At 45.2% G+C, this 20,083-nt stretch overlaps 1 protein-coding gene and 2 long non-coding RNA genes across 3 annotated transcripts; 1 reads left to right on the top strand and 2 right to left on the bottom strand.

Moving 5' to 3' along the window:
• Positions 1 to 1,442: 1,442 nt before the first annotated feature.
• LOC131491983 (uncharacterized) lies at positions 1,443 to 2,690 on the bottom strand. The gene is made up of 2 exons (XR_009251760.1): positions 2,471 to 2,690; positions 1,443 to 2,301 (listed from the first exon to the last, which is right to left on the bottom strand). It is a non-coding gene; the product is annotated as an uncharacterized LOC131491983 (long non-coding RNA).
• An 89-nt stretch (positions 2,691 to 2,779) lies between these two features.
• ISCA1 (iron-sulfur cluster assembly 1) lies at positions 2,780 to 16,189 on the top strand. The gene is made up of 4 exons (XM_058695552.1): positions 2,780 to 2,980; positions 10,716 to 10,769; positions 13,872 to 13,977; positions 15,902 to 16,189. Exons 1-4 carry the CDS (start codon positions 2,900 to 2,902, stop codon positions 16,048 to 16,050), a joined length of 390 nt encoding a protein of 129 aa, XP_058551535.1. The 5' UTR covers positions 2,780 to 2,899; the 3' UTR covers positions 16,051 to 16,189.
• A 524-nt stretch (positions 16,190 to 16,713) lies between these two features.
• LOC131491982 (uncharacterized) lies at positions 16,714 to 17,576 on the bottom strand. The gene is made up of 2 exons (XR_009251759.1): positions 16,875 to 17,576; positions 16,714 to 16,824 (listed from the first exon to the last, which is right to left on the bottom strand). It is a non-coding gene; the product is annotated as an uncharacterized LOC131491982 (long non-coding RNA).
• Between the last annotated feature and the right edge of the window lie 2,507 nt (positions 17,577 to 20,083).

Below are 20,083 nucleotides of genomic sequence, written 5' to 3' on the forward strand. Positions count from 1 at the left end.
CAAATGGTTTTATTTAAAAAAAAAAAAAAGTTCCTGAGTGGAAAAAATCCTGGGTAGGAAGGTCAAAAGGGTTCGTAGTGTTACAGGCAAAAAAAAAGAAATTTGTTGACAAGAAAATAGAATTCAACAAAACTCCGATAAAACCGTGAAGATGCGCTCAGTACTTTTTTCTTTGAAAGCAGGTGTGTTTACACAGCAGCCGTCAAGAATTCAGCGCATTTCACCGGGTGGAATTCTAGACTTAATTAGGGTCTGGCTCTGCCAGTTTTCCAGCAGACTGTGGCAATCCCCGTAGCCTCTCTGCACAGTTCAGTTTCCTTGCCTGCAAAATGGAAAGCATATCTGCCCTTTCACAGAGCAGTGATGCTCCAGGGAGGCCTTACTAGGAAAACACTTTAACGTCTAGAACCCTGAAACTAAGGGCCAAAGTGCACAGTGTTAAACATTTCCCTATTTTAAGTTCTTCCTACTGGTGGGAATCTAAATGTGGTTCCAGCTTGCCAACTCCTTCAGCAGTTAACTACGACCGCCTTCTGACACCCCAGGGCAGCTGCTGCCCTGAGATAAGGGCGCTCACATATTTCTTATACAGTCATGAAAGCTTTCTTCTAACGCCAGGTTAGCTCAGCCACCTACACCAGTTTCAAATAACATTAGGTATGCCTGACCCACGAACAACTAGATTATGGGACTTACCACTCACATGCAAAACAGCCAGTCAAGTTAAAACAAAACTGAGTAGTGTGTATTAAATAGATGAACGAATCAAGCATACATGGGATCTTGAACCAGAACATTTAGAACTAGATTTTAAAAATACTTTCTGGCACACCCTACTAAAAGGCCAGAGTTTATGCATCATTTTTAAACTAGCTATGCCAATGCACCTGCCTAAAAAAAACGGTGAGGCTGCTATGAGACTATGTGCTCGAGGGTGCTTTAAATTTTTTTTTAATGTTTATTTTTTTGAGAGAGAGACAGCATGAGCAGGGGAGGGGCAGAGAAAGAGGGAGACACAGAATCCGAAGCAGGCTCCAGGCTCCCAGCTGTCAGCACAGAGCCAGACGCCTGGCTCGAACTCACGAACCGTGAGATCATGACCTGAGCCGAAGTCGGTGCTTAACCGACGGAGCCACCCAGGCGCCCCTCGAGGGTGCTTTTGAAACCTGTAACGTGCTACATGACTGCATAATGATACTTCAATAATTAAGAATGATACATGGCTTTTTTTTTTTTACGTTTTATTAACACTATTTTTCAGAGCAGTTTTAGGTTCACAACAAAACAATGGAAAGTACAGAATTCCCAGATACCCCTGTCCCCACACAAGCCAAAACCCTCCACTATCCACATCCTGCACCAGGGTCGGGTATTTGTTAGAACTGACAGCCTATGTGGACACAACATTATCGCCCAAAGTCCGTTGTTTACATTAGGATTCATTCTTGGTGTGACACGTTCTATGGGTTTAGACAAATGTGGGATGGCATGTGTATCCACCGCTGTGGTTCCACGGTTTCACAGTATCTGACATCTTTATCCATGAATAACTAGCAACCTTTATTGAGTTTCTAGTACTTAGGTGCCATACAATCTTCTAAGGGCTTTCCATTTAGTCTTCATAGCATCAGTAAGAGGAAGGGCACAAGAAGGAAAATACCCCCTCCCAAATCACCGAGCTAGGGAGAGGAAGCCAAGATACAAACCCACCATACTACCATCGCCTAATCTCACTGCTTCTTTTGTGCTTAGAGGGCTTAGAGGCAAAGATAACCATTCTCTTGCTGTCGTGCAGTTCTATTTCAGTAGCAGGGAGATAGAACTACCTAAGGGAATTCTGAACCATCCAAACCTATAGGCTCTAGGGGATGAAAGATAAATTGGGCTCTAAAACACACTGATTAGTTCTTTTCACAACAAAACACTGAGCAAGAATCTTTCCTCGCCATCACCATTCCACAGATCCTACTTTCCCCCTCTACCTCTAGCACTTCCACGAGAAAAGCCACCCATCCTTTATGTTCTCCTCCTCCCCCCTACTGCTAACCCTGCAGCACTTCTGTTCTCCAGGATCTCTCATTCTTTCCTGGACCCTCCATTGACCAGGCTTCCTGTGAGTGCATGCCTGGTATAATGCCTAAAGCTTAGGTGTACTTGGAGAATTAAAAGGCAGGAGGCCCTGAGCAGCCACTACAAGGTCTGACAGGCGTTCAACCAATCTTAGGGAATGGTTCTCGCTATGAATGTTGACAGATCTGTCCAATCACATCTTCGGGTTGGTCGGCGTTCCAAAGTCAGCACCTAAAAGCGAAACTTGCATTAGCACCATCTTCCAACATCCGGTGCGGTACAGCCCGCGGTGAGGAGGTAGCCTGGTGAGTATTTGGGTTGTTTATTGCGCGATTCTGCGGTTAAGTCCATGCTCTTAAGAACTGCCTGGCTGAACCAAAAAGAAGACCAACGTGTGTACCTGCGCCTCGGAACCCTTCTGCTTTGGAGAGCACCAGCGCTCGTGGCTCAGCGTTCTTAAGGAGTGACGCCGCATCTTGCCCAGGGGCAGGTCGTGGAGCGACACGCCTCCAGAGTCCACAAGTGCAGGCGTTCTGCGCGCCCCAGCCCCACTCCCCACGTAGCGCGGAGGCCGTCCTTGCAGACAACCTTGCCCCCAGGCCCTTGCGCCTATCAAGTCACGTGCCCATGGCCGGAGCTCCGCGCCCCGCCCTCTGTCCGTCACTCACACGGCCCGCCCAATGGCGGCGGCGGGGGCGGGCTCGCGCGGGGCGGGGCCTGGGGCGCCGTGCGCCGGAGCTTGTGGCGTCAATGCGGCCGCTGTGTCCATGGAGAGAGGCTGAGGTGGCCGAGTTCCGGCCCGAGGCACCGGGGCGCCGGGACGGCGAGGATGTCGGCTTCGTTAGTCCGGGCCACTGTCCGGGCTGTGAGCAAGAGGAAGCTGCAGCCCACTCGGGCCGCCCTCACCCTGGTGAGTGGCCGGGGCGCTCGGTCGGGCGGGTGACATTGGTTCACCTCCGCCCTCTCGAGGAGGTCACGGCGGCAGGGCTCCGGGCGCGCTCCGCGGCCGCCGCGTCGCCGCCTTGCCCGCCTCGCCCGCCTTGCCCCGGCTGGAGAGATAAACAAGCCCGGGCGGGGCTGCTTCACGGGAGCCTGGCGCCCCCGGAACTACGTTTCCCAGCAGGCCGCGCGCCGCCGCCTGCGGAGGTTGGGGAACGCCGCGTGTGCGCGAGTCCCAGGCAGGCCGGGGCAGCTCGCCGCGAGCCCAGGAGCGCGACTGTGCGTGCGTCTCGGGCCTTTCAGAGCTCGGCGCCCGGCACTCCAGGGAGTTTGGGGGAGGGAACCGCGACCCCTGCCCTCGAGGTGCGCCGGGAGGGCGGTAGCTCGCCGGGGGACCTCCGGGCGAGCGCGGCGAGCTACGTGAGAGCGCAGCTTCAACAAAGCCCACTCCTCGCCGAGATCAAGGCTGCAGCGCACAAAGGGTTTCTTCCTGGGGTCGGGGAGGGGAGGCTTTTTGAAACACCCTGTGTGCCTCCAGCAGGCCTCCGCCGCGGTCGGCTCTCACAAAGGACAAAGAAGTATAAAAATCTCTACCCTGGGTGAGCGTTTTCTAGGTGAAAGGTCAAACACACTCGGAGGGCACCAGAGTCCATACCGCAGATGCTCACCGCAGGGCTTACCATGCATATACGGGATCCCTGGTGCACTGTGCAGTTGTTTTTTTTTTTTTTTCTTTTTAGCCTAGGGAAAACTCAACATTAACCACTTTAAAATGTACAATTCAATGGCATTTAGTACCAAGTGTTGTGCAACCATCACCTGTATCTCGTTCCAAAACATTTCACCCCGAGAAAACTCCCATGTCCGTTAAGCAGTCACTTGTGTTTGCCATTTTGAAAGAGTTGAATTTTATGGGAAAACCTATGATCAGCATAACTTCTCACACACCCATCAAGAGATGAAGGAGAAGCCTTTGTGCAAGCATTCACCACCTAGAGGGTGGGAAAGTAGATTCTCTAAAGGAATCCTAGATTCCATTCAAGCTAATGCTATAAGAAAGCCTGTTGCCAGAAAACTAGTTGTAGCAAAACAGAAGAAAGTTGTGATGAGGCAGGAGAATTCACTTTTATAATGGTTCATTGTTTTCAGCCTGTACAGAGGTTATCCCGATTATTCTGTATTACTATTTTCTGTACCACCTGCCTGTTTTCATGTCTGGAAGATATCATTATCTGAGCTTAGAATTTTCCAAGGTCTTGAAATCACAACAAGTTATACTAGAAGACACGAGTCATACTTTGTGTCTTTTGGTCTCAGTTCACAAGTACTCAGAATTGGGGCACCTGGGTGGCTCAGTTGGTTAAGCCTCCGACTTCAGTTCAGCTCATGATGTCAGTGGCTGGTGGGTTGGAGCCCTGCATCGGGCTCTGTGCTGACAGCTCAGAGCTTGGAGCCTTCTTCGGATTCTGTGTCTCCCTCTGTCTGCCCCTCCCCTGCTCACGCGCTCTCTCTCTCAAAATAAACATTAAAAAAACAAAAAACATAGTACTCAGAATTGAAAAGAATTCTACCACTGGTAATGGTAGAGCCAGAAAGAGAAGTCCATCATTTAGCATATCACTGCTTGCTCGTTCAAAATCTCTAAGTCATTCCCTTTTGCTCCTTGTCATTCAGCTGACATTAAAGACCGCCTTTGTTTCAGTATAAGAGATGAATGTGCTACACAGTTTCCCACCCTCCAGGGACACAGTTGTGGGCCAGGCCTTGGCCACCCTTAGGAATTAGTAGGAATAATGACATCATACATTCTCAGACCTGAGCTCTCTACACTTACTTGCTCCTGCTTCATTACCTGTTACCACTTACCAGGCTAATTCTGCTAACAGGATTGTAGCAGCTCCTTACCGTGTCATGTCTTATTTCAGCAGGGCTCTGTTGTTGGCATCTGATCAAGTGTTCTGATTAACTTGCCAAAGTCCATTGTCTGAACTTAGCCTGTTTAACTGTCTGGGTGACTTTTTAAGTTTCTTTCCCTGTGATCTTAGCTGGTGCTAAAGACAAAGGTCCTTGCTGCTTTCCACCTGATGCAGTCATTTTAATCCTAGCATATGTTCCCTAGTCTCCAGACATTATGGCATGCATGTATTGCTGTTTGTTAGTTTTCTAGTGTTTTTGCAAAAAATATTTTAAGTCCCAGCAGATATTTTAAGTCCCTTGCAAATATTTTAAGTGCAGAAGCAGGGAGGTGATCAAAGGGCTAATGAGTGAATGTGGATGAAAGCAAATGAAACTAGAGATTTCAGTAAAATGAGGAGGAAGAGATCAGCCCTACCTAGATGTATAAACTTCACATCAGGAATTTGACATGGCACAAACTTGTTAAAGTGCTGTACCTGTGCAGCCTACCAGAGGTCATCAAAAGGCTAGGAAAAGGAATTGATGAAATGAAAACATGGTTCCATGCTTCCAAATTATCTACATTAACTGATGTTAATCCAGGAGAGGATTGGTGGGTTACTGGAACAAAAGGCCTCATCTGGTGATAGGCTGCCTTAAACACTTTGGTGCAAACCAGAGATGGTTCCTTGATTGAATGTTTTAAGACTCCACCCCACCGCATGAAAGTGAGTACCTTTGGACATCTTCAGAGGCACATCCAAAGAGGATGCTGTCCCTACTCTACATATCCAGGAACTGACGGTTGAAATTGAGTTTGCAGGAGGCAGAGTGAAAAATGACAAAAGAACTTGAAGATTTAACACTGCCCTGCTGGCAGAGGCTTTTATTTCCATCATTCTACAAATCAGAATTAATGTAACCATAATTTAGGATGAGGGGTGTACCTACAGCTGTGCATAAAACTCAAGCAAAGCTGTAAGAGAGTAATGGTACACAGCCAGCATCATTCTTCATGCGCACAGAGAAGTTAATTCATTATGTTCAGTGGGTACCTTAAGACTTAACTTTCCGGTGGCACCTGGTTGAGAAGGGCTAGGAAACAATGTGATACTAGAGTCCCAGTAAGGAGCTGTTAATTCATTGAAGGACAAGTACCAGAAGTCCTTCGGAACAGTGACCAAGCAGTAAGATTTCTGTATTTAGGCCATTTAAGGGTATTCTCCAAGTAAACCATTGGAAGTAGCCTAAATGTGTAACAATGAGAGATTGGTTAAATAAATTAGAGTAGATGGAGTTGGTGAGTACATTCAGTTGGTGTAGTCACTGTAAATAATACTTTTTTTTTTTTTTAAGTTTGGGAGTCATAACTCTTCGTTCTTTAACTTACTGTCTCTGTGCAAATTATTTAGTCTTTACTACCTAAATCACAGAATTGTGAGAATAAGATGATGCATGTAAACCATTAAGCACCTGGAACGTACTTAGTAAATCGTTAATAACATGTTTATTACCATGTATTAAATGAGAGACATGTTAAACTTTTAAAATGTGGGCTACATAATACAAAGAGATGAATAGGAAAAGACAAAAGGGAAAACACTATAATGCCACCCCTAGCTGTTAAAGAACGAGTTAAAATGTACTGTGACTTGTTCATTGGCTGCTAGTTACCATCTTCTAAACATTAAAATGCCGTATTTATAATGAAATTAAAATAGGTTGTAGTTGTTGGTGCGTGTTTAGTATACGAAATCCTGGAGTTAGCTCTGGTTTTAATTTTCTTGAACAGCAAAATACTAAAATTGCATGGGGAATTAAGGAAATACAGTGTTGCGAATGAAAAGTTTCTGCTACAAAAACAGACTGAAATCTTTTTTTAAGGGCCTTTTGTCTTGTTCTGTGGTATACATATGAGTAGATTAAAAACTATCTTTGTATTTAATCAAGTTTCAAGAATCTTAATTTTGTTTTAAGTTTATTTATTTATTTGAGGGGAGAGAGGGGCAGAGAGAGAGAATCCCAGGCAGACTCCACACTGTCAGTGCAGAGACGATGCAGGGCTCGAACTCACAAACAACAACCAGGAGATCATGACCTGATCCGAAGTCAGACACTTAACTGACCAAGCCACCCAGGCATCCCAGGAATCTTAATTTTTTTTTTTTTTTTTTTTTTACATTTATTTATGTTTGAGAGACAGAGTGAGACAGAGCGAGACAGAGCGTGAGCGGGGGAGGGGCAGAGAGAGAAGGAGACATGGAATCGGAAGCAGGCTCCAGGCTCTGAGCAAGTGTTAGGCACAGAGCCTGATGTGGGGCTCAAACCCATGAACCGTGAGATCATGACCTGAGCCGAAGTTGGTTGCTCAACCGACTGAGCCACCCAGACGCCCCTGGAATCTTAAATTTTAATTCATTGGTCAAATCTCAGGTGAATAAGTCCTTAATTATGCCTAAATTAAGGTATATTATACTTTCCTTGGAAAAGTATAGGTGTCTTAGTTGTTTGGGGGGAGTGCTTGGAAATTGGAAGGCTACCAGGCCTGGAGCGTGTTGTTTAGCTGAAGTTCTCGCACTGTTTGCCAGATTGAGTTTACTTATGGCAGAGGTGCTAGTGTATGCAAATAGACAAAGAACCCAGCGTGATCCTCAGCTTCTGCCTGGCCCCAAGATACAGAAAGTACCTTTAAGAACTAGCATTTTTTGGGGCGCCTGGGTGGCGCAGTCGGTTAAGCGTCCGACTTCAGCCAGGTCACGATCTCGCGGTCCGTGAGTTTGAGCCCCGCGTCAGGCTCTGGGCCGATGGCTCGGAGCCTGGAGCCTGTTTCCGACTCTGTGTCTCCCTCTCTCTCTGCCCCTCCCCCGTTCATGCTCTGTCTCTCTCTGTCCCAAAAATAAATTAAAAAAAAAAAAAAAAAAAAAAAAAAAGAACTAGCATTTTTTTTAAGTGCCACATGTTCCCGGTTAGTCATTCTGACTTGTTCTGAAAATCAAATTTCTCAGCAAGTTGTAAGATCCATATCTTTCCCTTAAATAAGTACTCAGCTGGGTTTCCATCATTAATAACACTCCTCGCAACGGAATATGTTTGGTTTTGGCCTGACACAGGAACATTAAGACTTGGTGTGGCTCCTATTATGACGTTTCCCAGGCACACCAGTTACTTTTCCCTTAACAGTACAAGGCGTGAAGTCAGCCGCTTTGGGATAGGGAGACCAGTCCAAGAATTGTTTTTACTTACTGTGTCTAAGTGTTTCCTACTAAGAGTTGAGAAAAGAAGAAAATACATCATTTTGGAAAGCCAAGTTAGGCGATTTAATCATCACTTGGAGATAAAAACCACAAGAGGCTGCTGACAGAGTAGTGTTGATACCCTCCCTGTCTACTTTGTTTTGGTCATGGAGGGGTGAATGGTGAACGCTCCTCATCTTTGACTTCCCAGCATCACAGGGCAAGTTATACTTGAAATGGATATTTTTCCATGGCCCTGCCTGGGGTTTTGTTTGTCTGTTTGTTTTTCACCTATTGGAAATCCTTTGCTCTTTGACAGTAGTTAGATTAAGGACAGTAGTTCGATTCAAGACTCAATGTGGGAAGTATGACCATGAAAATTACGGAAGCTAGTTTTTACTGGCAGTTGTTGAGAAGGACAAATGAGCGTTTTTAAACATCTTTTCAGAAATATTTCTGTAACTGTTTGAGGTTGATATGCCATAATATCAAGAGAAAAAAAACCACAAAATTCTCTTTTCCATTTCCTCCTTCTTCCCCCTGCGTACTGTTGTCTGCTTTTGTCACACCGCTTGGCTCCTGTTCTGGTAGAATTGTGGGAAAAGGCTTTTTTTTTTTTTTTTTTTTCAACATTTTTTATTTTTATTTTTGGGACAGAGAGAGACAGAGCATGAACGGGGGAGGGGCAGAGAGAGAGGGAGACACAGAATCGGAAACAGGCTCCAGGTTCCGAGCCATCAGCCCAGAGCCTGACGCGGGGCTCGAACTCACGGACCGCGAGATCGTGACCTGGCTGAAGTCGGACGCTTAACCGACTGCGCCACCCAGGCACCCCGGGAAAAGGCTTTTTAATAGAACACCGACTGGTGGTGATTTTTCTTTTTTTTTTACCTATTGGGCTCTGCCCTGACAGCAGAGAGCTCAACACAGGGCTCAAACTCAGGAGCTGTGAGATCATGACCTTAGCTAAAGTCAGATGCTTAACCAACCGAGCCACCCAGGCGCCCCTAGTTTGTGTTTTTAAAAAATACTAGTCTCAATTTTCTAAATTGGTTTCATGGCCTTTCTAAATTGGGTCCAGACTCTGCTTCAACATCCTTACCTGGCTGAGCCCCCTCCAGGCAGGCCAGAAGAGCACGCTTTGGGGCCATCCTTTGGGTCTGTTCCCTCAGCACGGGCTTGGGTTTTGGCTACAGTTGCTTCCGAGTCATAGGTCATAATATCCACTCCCTGGGATTTCACAAACCAGTAAGATGCCAGTACAAAAAACTGGAGGACCAGCACAGCGTTGCCAGCTGAGGAGCTAATAAAACAAAGTAGGAAGGACATGATGTCTTCACTAATATACTCTCCTCATTGTGATAAGGGCTGGTTTATATTGAGCTGTTTGTGCCTGGCACTGCTCAGAGTGTACTTCGTGAGCTCGTTTATTGAATCCTCACAACAGTCCTGAGGAGGAGGGTCTCTTCTCCCCATTTAAGCCAAGTCACAGGCTGGGACACAGCCAAGAAGTGGAGCAGGGATGCCCTGGAACAGACTTTGTCCCTGACAGCACCGTGAAAAAGCAGATAGGATCCAAGAGTACCAGTTTGGTAAATGTTGGAAAATTGCACTTCCCGAGAAAGCGGGGTTGATGATGCTGATCCATCTTGAGGACAAATGGGCTAGATTAACCAACATTACTCCTGAAAAATGCCTCCCTGTGCTTGCTTCTGTAGTTGACTAGCTTATTTCTGTTTGTCCGGATATCCTGAGATGTTGTTTTAAGCCACATTTAGTATCTGTGGGACCATGTGGCAGGACTGTACCGAGGCACACTCTGGGTTGATGCTGGTATCACTGTTTCCTGTATGCATTTTGACGAGTTTGACATAGATTAGGGGTAAGCAAAAAAAGCAATAGAGTTAATAATAATCAACAGAAAAACCGCCTGAAGATCGGCTTCCCCCGTGATTCCTTGAGTCACTCATTGACTGTTGAGCACCTGATCTCTGTGTTGGGAATTGTACTTGTGCTGAGCATGTAGTAGCAGCACAAAATAGATGCTCCTTGGAAAAATTACATTTGTGATGTAAGTAGAGAGTACCAGCGCTAATGACAGGGAGCTGACCTTGGCGGGGGGGAGCAAGACTCAAAGGATGTTGCTAGAAGGTATTTTAAAAATCAAAACAGAGTCTCCTGGGTGGCTCAGTCGGTTAAGCGTCTGACTTCGGCTCAGGTCATAATCTCACAGCTCATGAGTTCAAGCCCTACATCGGGCTGTGTGCTGACAGCTCAGACCCTGGAACCTGCTTTGGATTCTGTGTCTTCCTCTCTCTGCCCCTCCCACTCACGTTCTGTCTCTCTGGCAAAAATAAACATTAAAAAAAATTTTTTTAAGTAAAAATAAAATGCTTTGAATTGAGAGTTCATATGTTTGTTTATAAAAGCCATAAAGTACTTGGGCAAGAGTGGAATATAAATTTGTCACATGAATTTGCTGAAGATAGACTTGAATAGTCTCAAAGGCTAGGGAACTATAAGGCTTAAAAAAGCAAGTTTTGCAGCTAAAAACTTAATAACTTGTTCTTTTTTCAGACACCTTCAGCAGTAAACAAGATAAAACAGCTTCTTAAAGATAAGCCTGAACACGTAAGTAAAACCAATCAGTTGAATATTTACTAAAAAAATTGAAGTCCTGTTTTCACAATGAATTTATCTTGTGATAAACAGTATGTTTTCATTGGTTAGGGATTTTCATTTAAAGAGTAAAGCTACACTCCAGCACTATCAACAATAGCCAAAGTATGGAGAAAGCCCAAATGTCCATCGATGGATGAATGGATTAGAAGATGTGGTATATATATACAATGGAGTATTACTCGGCAATCAGAAAGAATGAAATCTTGCCATTTGCAACTACATGGATGGAACTGGAGGGTGTTACGCTAAGTGAAATTAGTCAGAGAAAGACAAATATCATGTGACTTCACTCATATGAGGACTTTAAGAGGCAAAAGAGATGAACATAAGGGAAACAAAAATAATATAAAAACAAGGAGGGGGACAAAACAGAAGAGACTCATAAATATGGAGAACAAACAGATTCTGACTAGAGGGGTTGTGGGAGGGGGGATGGACTAAATGGGTAAGGGGCACTAAGGAATCTACTGAAATCCTTGTTGCACTATATGCTAACTAATTTGGATATAAATTAAAAAAAATTAAGTATGTTAAAAAAAAAAGAGTAAAGGTATACTCAAGGTTTTTAAAAAAAACAAAATTATTTCATAACAAGGTATTAAATGGAGAAGACATCATTTTTTGACCCCAGACTCTTGATTGTCATTCATCCTTCTAAGGGGCTACCTCCCATTGTCTTTCCCAACACAATCTGTACATTTTTAATCTGTTAAATTAAAGGGGTTTCTCAGCCTCTGCACAGTTGATGTTTTGGGCCAGATAATTCTTTGTTGGAGGTGGAATGCAGGATGTTCAGTAGTATCCTGGGCCTCTGCACATAGGTACCCGTGGCACTGCCCCACTCCTTAGTTGTAACAACCAATAATGATTCTCTGATGGGGACTACTGACCTAGACTATGCCTGTGCTTGTTTGTGTGTATATCTCTTCATACTTAGATAAAAGCATTCCATACATGCTGTGGTTACACTTGACTTTTTGTCCTTAATAATAATAGCTTGAGGTTCTTTCTGTGTCCTTACAGGAAGACCCACCTCATTCTTTTTAATGGTTGCATCTATTAGTGTGTTTTATCGAACAGGTTTTATGTATTTAGCCAACCGCCCATACTAACGGTCTTTGGGGTTGTTTACATCCAGTGCTGCCACAACCATCACGCAGCAAACATTTCGTGTCTGTAACGTGCTAGGCCCATTGCTTAGAGGGCTAAGCCTGTAAGCATGGTGTAGTGCACCTCCATAGCCTGTTCTAGACGCAGAATTGTGCAGTAGGGGGTGTGTGCCTCACCTTCATCTTAGTGCATTGTTGATTGCCTGTGGAGTACCATAAATCACATCCAAGTACTAGACTATTAATATTGAGTAATTAGACTACAGAGTGGTTTCTAGCTTCTGTTGTGCGATCTACCTTACAATTGAATGAAGTTCTGGATGGTCCTCCTAAGAGTTACTGCATGCATATATCAGTATTCCAGCTCCATTGATAGATCGATGACCAAATGGACCACGAACTTAGCTGTGTAGATTTGAGGGATGTTTGTTCATAGTGACGTGAAAAGGATGGAACGCATACTTCGTTGGAGTCGCTGAGGGCACAGGCAATCCCTTTTCCAGACTCCAGGTACCTACAGCTGTATTTTCATGTATTCTATAAGCGTCTGTATTCGTTCCTAGTAGTAGCCCTTCCTGCTTGCTTGAGGCCTCTTATTGACAAAGATAAAAGCTAGCTTAAACCCATACTTAGGACATGTGCCTCTGAATTTGAGCTAGATGGTTTATTGATGGTGCCCAGTACGGGACACTCCCTCCCGTGTTCTGTCAGCTCTCACTCTGAAAGTGAATAAGAGCACAGTTCTGTCTCCGTGTTGTGTAAGGGTATAAGGACACACTCTGCTGTCTGAATGCTTCAGCTGTCCAGACTCCCAGGCACCCCAACATTGTAAGCCCCACTCTTTGCCACACGTCTTTCCTACTCCCTGTTTTCCTGAAGCAAGTGCACATCGCTGCTTTTGAGAGAATCAGGGTCTGCTGGCTGAAATCCTCCTTTGTATGGTGATGGTTTTACCATACACTTCAATGAAAAAGCAGGAATTTGGTAGGTGTTGTGAGGCAGTCACATTAAGATAGACATTGGTATTTTAAAAGTGCGGTTTGGTCACCGTTTAAACTTCTTACGTCTGTGTTGGCTGCAATCTTCTGATTTCTGGTACTCGAGAATGTGTACACAGGTCTGCCTTAGAGTTAAGGCCCCGTGTAGAGGCAGGGTGATCGCCAGGTGACAGCCTGTGAGCCTCGGTGAACCTAGCCACACAGAAAGTTCCTGAGAGCATCTCCTGCAGTGAGGTGGGGCACAAACAATCGAGAATTTGTAGGTAGCCGTCTCTGCCATCAGATACTTTTCTTTTTCCTTTAAAAAAAAAAAAAAAATCTTCATGTTTAGAATTAAAACTCTTCTTTTAAGAGGCACCTGGCTGGCTCGGTCAGTAGAGCATGTGACTCTTGATCGTGGGGTGGTGAGTGCGCGCCCCGGGTGGGGCACAGCTTACTGTGGTACAGTGGATTACCGAGGCATTACATGCAAATGATAGTTGTGAAGGCTGATCACACGGAAAGATGACGTCTTACGTGGCAGAAACAAAGCAGACAATAAGACTTTTATTCCTGCTGTAATAAAACCTGTGTTTCGAGTGCATGTATATATGACGAGGACTGGAAGAAAAATGGGAAAACCATAGGAGATATTTTTTGTAGAGTGATAGTGACTGGCTTTTTGGAGTTTTGACCCCTCTGTACTGTTTTCTTTGCACATGATTGTTTTTTTTATTTTAGGATCCCCACTAGTGTTGCGGTGATGTTTGTTAAGTAGTTAAATTTTTTAAGTGCATGTTCCCCCTGGTCCGCTTCCTAAAGGGATGTTTTATAGCCAGAAATCTAGTATTTATCTTTGAGCTTACGAAGAAACATACAGGGTCAACCAGCCAGGGTTTTTATGAATGTAATTGTTTAATATGTACTACTTTAAAACTTAAGTCTTATTTACAATGCTTTTTCAGGTAGGTCTGAAAGTTGGTGTCCGAACCAGGGGTTGTAATGGCCTTTCTTACACTCTAGAATATACAAAGACAAAAGGAGATTCTGATGAAGAAGTTGTTCAAGACGGTGAGTTTTAAGCAAACTGGGCGTCAAATCTTTAACCTTGAACGGCAGGAAGAGTCAAGATGATAGTAGGAATGCGTATGTGGTGCTCAGTGTATCTGGTTTGATGGCCTTTCATGTATTAAGTGATTCATACACAGCAGCTGAGTGAGAATGGTACCATGTCGTGCCCCATTTTACAGATGAAGAAACTGAGGCATGGAGAGGTTACATAGCTGGCTTCAGGTCTCTCCGCTAATTAAGTGGCCTAGTGAAAAGTTGAACCTAATCAGATTCACTCCAGAGGCTGTGCTCTTAGTAACTGACGGATTATCATTTGTGTGTTTATTTCAGTTACAAAAAATAAGCACTGTGTGCAGAAAGGTTTTAAAATGATTAAACTTCATACTGAACCACGCATCGTGTGTGAAGCAGCAGTTTGACGTCTGTACCAAATAAGTAATGTCATCTCATGCTTTTGAGGAATCTGTATTTTTCATTTTTATTTAAAATGTCAGTGCTTTAATTATGTCCTGCCTCCTGCCCCAACCCAAGAATCTGATAAAACCTATTGAAAACAAAAAACTACCTATTTTTGTTAATACGTAGTTTTTATTTTTTCTTTTATTTTAGAGAAAGAGCGAGTGGGGGAGAGGGGGAGAGACAGAATCTTAAGCAGGCTTCATGCCCAACACAGGGCTCGATCCCACCACCCTGGGATCATGACCTGAGTCAGAATCAAGAGTCGAACATAACCGACTGAGCCACCCAGGTGGCCCAGTATGTTGTTTTTTAGATCAATACATTAAACATCTTAAATGTTTTCTTTTTTTTTTTTTTTTTAATTTTTTTTTTTTCAACGTTTATTTTATTTTTTGGGACAGAGAGAGACAGAGCATGAACGGGGGAGGGGCAGAGAGAGAGAGGGAGACACAGAATCGGAAACAGGCTCCAGGCTCTGAGCCATCAGCCCAGAGTCTGACGCGGGGCTCGAACTCACAGACCGTGAGATCGTGACCTGGCTGAAGTCGGACGCTTAACCGACTGCGCCACCCAGGCGCCCCTTAAATGTTTTCATTTTTAAGAAGAGGAGTTCTAATAATTATGTGTAGTTTATATATGAGTAATTACTAAGTTTCTTATAAGAAGGAAAGCTTTCTCTTTTTTATTTTATTATTTTTTTAAGTTTTGGGTTTTTTAAAAAAAATTTTTTGAATGTTTATTTATCTTAGAGCGTGCAAGCAGGGGAGGGGCAGAGAGAGAGGGAGACACAGAATCCAAAGCAGGTCCCAGGCTCTGAGCTGTCAGCACAGAGCCTGATGCGGTCTCGTTTTCATGAACTGCGAGATCATGACCTGAACTAAAGTCAGATGCTTAACCACTGAGCCACCCAGGCACCCTGGAAAGCTTTCTTCAGCTGATTATATTTACGAAGATACCAACTTCTACCTGCGTAATTACTAGGGAGTTAGGTTGTTACCAGTTTTCCGGCCCCTAAGCAGCACAAAACGGGTGCGGTGCACTGGTTGGTCTTATGAAACCAGCCCAGTGTATCACAGTCCTTGTGTGCCTCTAGGCTTGCCATTGTGTCATGTGTACAGACGTCATTGCAGAGTTCTCGCACATTTTCTGGACTTTGTCTTTAGAGAAGTCTCACCGAGAGTATACTCATTTCCTTCATATTGCATATTGGAAAAAGGAGTGAAGTGCAAAGCAAATTCTAGTTTTGCATAGAATTGTCATGGGATTGGCTTATATACAACAGTCTAGCCAGTGTCATTGTGTTTGACTTAGGTTATTGGTTGGAAAAGAAGGGACAGACAGGAAACTGAGCACTAAATCCCTTAAAGGAAATAGTGGGACTGATCCAGAAGCTTCCTGTTTGACTTTTGTGAGTGGTTACTCTGCAGGTTTTATTTATGTGACACTTGTTTTCTTCTCCCCCCAGGAGTCAGAGTGTTCATCGAGAAGAAAGCACAACTGACACTTTTAGGAACAGAAATGGACTATGTTGAAGATAAGTTATCCAGTGAGTTTGTTTTCAATAACCCAAACATCAAAGGAACGTGTGGCTGTGGAGAAAGCTTTAATATTTGACTGCTCTGGCTGTGAGCTCCGGGAACACTCATGGAAGTCCTAGGGCTTACTGAAGAAATGATGTGACTGTCGCATGCTGAAAGGTTATAATGTATGACTGCCTTATGAGAAAAATAAAATGATGCATTTTGAAAGTGAAGCCAGTGTATTAGATTCCTAAAGAAGTGATATTTGTATTATTTTTAAAGGGCAGAAAATGAGAAGCCATTACTCTCTTTGAGTCATTTTCCTGATCTATAAAGAAAAAAAATCCTATCCTGCACTTCCTTGTCTTCATCCTTTTTATTAGAACCAGTTTCATGAAAGTCGCCTTCCTGGGAGGATTTCAGGAAACGTACTTGATACACGTGCACTGCATAGATCTCCATTGAATGGTGCGAATGTGCATCTACCAACCAGATTGATGGCTCTTAAAGTTCAGAGGCGGAAGATCCTGACTGCTGGCGGGACGCGGGAGTGCACTGTTTTTTCTACCCAAACTTGGTACAGCGTTTCTACATTTTTGTCCCAAATTTCATTGTCAGATGCCTCATTTGCTTTACCCCTTAGCAGCAGCTGGCAGACGAAAGTATTGAGCAAAGGTTTCCTTGAACTGCAGTGCAGAAAGGTTCCGAGCAGTGTCATCTAAAGGTAAGAATTATTTAACCCACCATTTTTAATCCATTTCTTTTGCCACCCTCAGTGTCCCCTCCACGGTGGAGTCTCAAGCTGGCTTAGATCCTTTTGGTTGAAAGGTGTCTGAAAAGCCATCCAGTCCACCCCTCAATTCTGTACCTGGGGTACAACCCCCGGGGAAGCTGAAGGACTTCTGTCCACCCTCACACCGTAGGCTCTGTAGCAGCGGAGCTGGGACCACTCTCGTGTCCCCTTCTGTGTAGGGGACACGCCGGCTCCACAGTCTGAGGCAGGCAGCAACGCTCAGCGTGTGGACTGGCTTCTCTATCTGGTTGGCATTCTGATAAGATTTTCCTGTAATTTGACAAAGATCATTATTTAGTTTATTTTATTTTGAGTGAGAAGAATCGTATTTTAAAACCCACTCATGTGAATTACCGTCTTGTTTCTTTAGAGCTATGAGACATGTTTTCTGCAGTAGAGAGGACACTGTAGCGCCCCAGAAATATCCTTCTCGAATGTTGAGGGTCTTCATGAGGGCCGAACATGAGGGTCTTTTCTTCAAACTCCCAGTACGTGTACGTTTTCTGAATCTCAAGTTCAGTGAAATTCTTAACCTAACATTGTCACTACCACCTTTTCTTTGACAGTGTTCCTTTTGTCATTTAGTGATTTTCCTGGGTTTGACATACTAAGTGTTCTACAACACTTGCTTTTTTTGAAAGCCGGTTCTCATGAGGTAGCTGTCACACTTCTGTCCGTCCTGTTTACTGAAGTACCCGGCACGGAATGCACCAAAACCTAGCGCGGTGGCTCTGTAGGTGCTTGCGAGTTCGTATTGTTAATACACTTGTCGGTCCACCTGTCATTTGTGCAATACTGTACGTGTGTAGAGAATGAATTGTCAATAAAAAAAAACGTGGCCTCTGTGTGATCGTAAGATTGCCTTTTCTTTGTAAGGAAGAAGGGTTTGGGAATAGTAGCTGTAGCTGTTGCTGTAGCTGTAATGGCTGCGTTTTTCTAACCAGTCTCGTCGCTAACGGGAATTCTCCCCACCCGAGGCATTTGTGTCCGGTCTTCTGGCGTCGTTCTCCATTTGGCCCTCTGACAGACAGAGCCTTTGGGATCGCTCTTGGCCCCAGAGACCTGAGCATCGCCTTTCTTCAGCCTTGTCTCCTCCCCACTTCCCTTCCTCCCTCCCACACGGACTCCTTCTTACAGCCCCCTGTGTCCTTGTCCCTGCCTGCGATGCTTTTCCCACATCTGTCATCCAGGCTTTATGTTCACCTCCAGAAAGGTTCTCAGCCGTTCACCTCAGGCATCTTTGGAAGCACCTGCTGTCCAAGCCCTGAGGTTTCACAGATGACCGGAGACAGTCCCTGACCTCAGCCATCTTAGAATGGACAAATGAGACACCCATGAAGAGAGTAGGGTAAGTGTCGTGATAGGTAAAATGTGACACCGACTTGCTCCGTGCCAGGAGCTGTTCCAGTATCATCTTCACAACAAGCTAGTGAAGTAGGTTGACTGTTGTCATCTCCTGGATGAGAAATTAAAAGCTCAGGATGAATAAAATAGTTGACCTGAGTCCCACAGGAAGTGGCCGGGTCACAGTGACCCGCCCGTGCTGCTAGCAGTTGGGCTGTGCCACGTGTAGTGAGAACCGAGATGGTTCACTTCTAAGAGGCTAACTTAAAAGCCGTGACACCTCGGGCTTTTAAAACCCCTGAGAGATTTGGGGAAAAGGGAAGACGGTGGACAAGACTAAAGAGAACTGAAAACCTGCAGGAAGCTAGGCACTCAGGAGGCTGTGAGGGACAGAAGGGACAGTAGATGAGACAGCATGTTGCGGCTTTCTCTAGGTGCCGGGAGCCGTCAAAACCTCTGCGTTTAGAAGTCGGGGGCTGGGAGGGGAGGAAGACGGGGAAGTGCCACTGAACCCCCAACCCTGAGGCGGAGACTGGGGTGAGCCTTCGGAGCTGCCGTCAGCAGGACTCCCGTCGAACAGACCAACCTCGACAGGGCCGTGGTGCTGTGGCCCGTGGCCGATCACACTGGCAACACTTTACCGGGTGTTTTGGTTTTGGTCTCTTGCACAGTATTGAAAGGTTTTCTTGAAAAGTAGGAGCTTTGTCATTTCTTTGGTGTTCACTTCGCGACAGGCACGTCGTAATCCTCTTTGGCAAAATGGCTCGCCTACGGCTGCGTCATGTTCTTTCTCGCTTCAGCCAAGCGTCGCCAAACCCTGGCGTCCGGTGAGAGGTCACCTGGTAGTGCCTGTGTGACACGGAGGACGTCAGCTGCCGTGGCAGGAGCTTCACGCGGGATGGTTTCTTAATCAGAAGAGCACGCTTAGCCCACTCCAGTGGTGGACGTGCCCCAGAAGAATTTCAGGAGACGGGGGCTGCAGCTGTGTTCTGCTGCAGAGTGTCCCGCTGCAGAGTGTCCCTGTCCCTGCCCTGTCTCCGACCCACAAGAATGATTTTCTTGTTGACAAAGAGGAAAGTGGGGAGGGGTTGGAAAAATCCCTACAAGATCAGAAGTCCCTAAGATTTGCAGGACTTCCCAGGTTTCGTTCATCAGGAAATCCCTTTTAAAAAGAGCCTTTCTTGTCTCGTTTTGATGCCTGAGAGATCAGGAAATGCAAAAGCCTGTGATGTTAAGCTGCCTGGTCATTCCCATGCCATCGAACAGCTGTAAGACCCTTGTGGCCTACAAAGCTCTTTATAAGTGTCCAGTTTGGGCCTCAGAGCAGACGTGACCTGGCCCACGAGACTGCGTCAACTCGAGTAAATATAAATGCAGCCAGCCTGATGGCTGGGGCTCAGTCCGCAAGTTCGTGGGATGTCAGAGCTAGAGCTCTGGGGGTCAGATACATCTGGATTTAAATCGTGGGCTCTGTCACTTTGTGACCTGTTGACCCGGCACAGTTTAGGTGATTTCTCTTGAGCCTGTTGCCCTATCTGTGGAATAGTCTCAGAATTGGGGGAAATTGGATGAGCTAATTGCGCATAAACAGGATCCAGCTTAGAGATGACACTCAGTACTTAGTGGTTCTGGTTCCTTTTACCCATGGTTATCAGTCAAGGCAAGAGTGCAGGGAAAGAGTTTTCATATAATTAGGGAGTTACTGCCCCACATTAAAATCTGGGGGCAATTTACTGTATGTCTTTACATGACCACAACAGCTTGATTGAAAAGAACTACAGATATAATAACAGAAATTATATTCTCTTTGTAGCTGATTAGCTACGAAGAGAATTCCCGTGTAGAGAGACGTTTCTTAACTGACGAGCTGAACCCCCACGGGCTTAGAGGGTGGAGGGTCAGGTCAACGGGAAAGCCAGGCTGGCGGCCTACCTACCCTCTCCCTCCTTTGCAATGTGGAGCCCTTGCCAGGGGTGAGTCCTGGTGGAAT

The sequence above is a fragment of the Neofelis nebulosa genome, chromosome 12 (assembly GCF_028018385.1).
Source record: "Neofelis nebulosa isolate mNeoNeb1 chromosome 12, mNeoNeb1.pri, whole genome shotgun sequence".
In the NCBI taxonomy this organism is placed as follows: domain Eukaryota; kingdom Metazoa; phylum Chordata; class Mammalia; order Carnivora; family Felidae; genus Neofelis; species Neofelis nebulosa.

Bases quoted from the DNA above. Each gene is read 5' to 3' on its own strand.
- ISCA1 (XM_058695552.1), top strand. From the start codon at position 2,900: ATGTCGGCTTCGTTAGTCCGGGCCACTGTCCGGGCTGTGAGCAAGAGG. The intron at 2,981-10,715 runs GTGAGTGGCCGG...TTCTTTTTTCAG, and splicing joins CTCGGGCCGCCCTCACCCTG to ACACCTTCAGCAGTAAACAA. The intron at 13,978-15,901 runs GTGAGTTTTAAG...TTCTCCCCCCAG, and splicing joins TGAAGAAGTTGTTCAAGACG to GAGTCAGAGTGTTCATCGAG.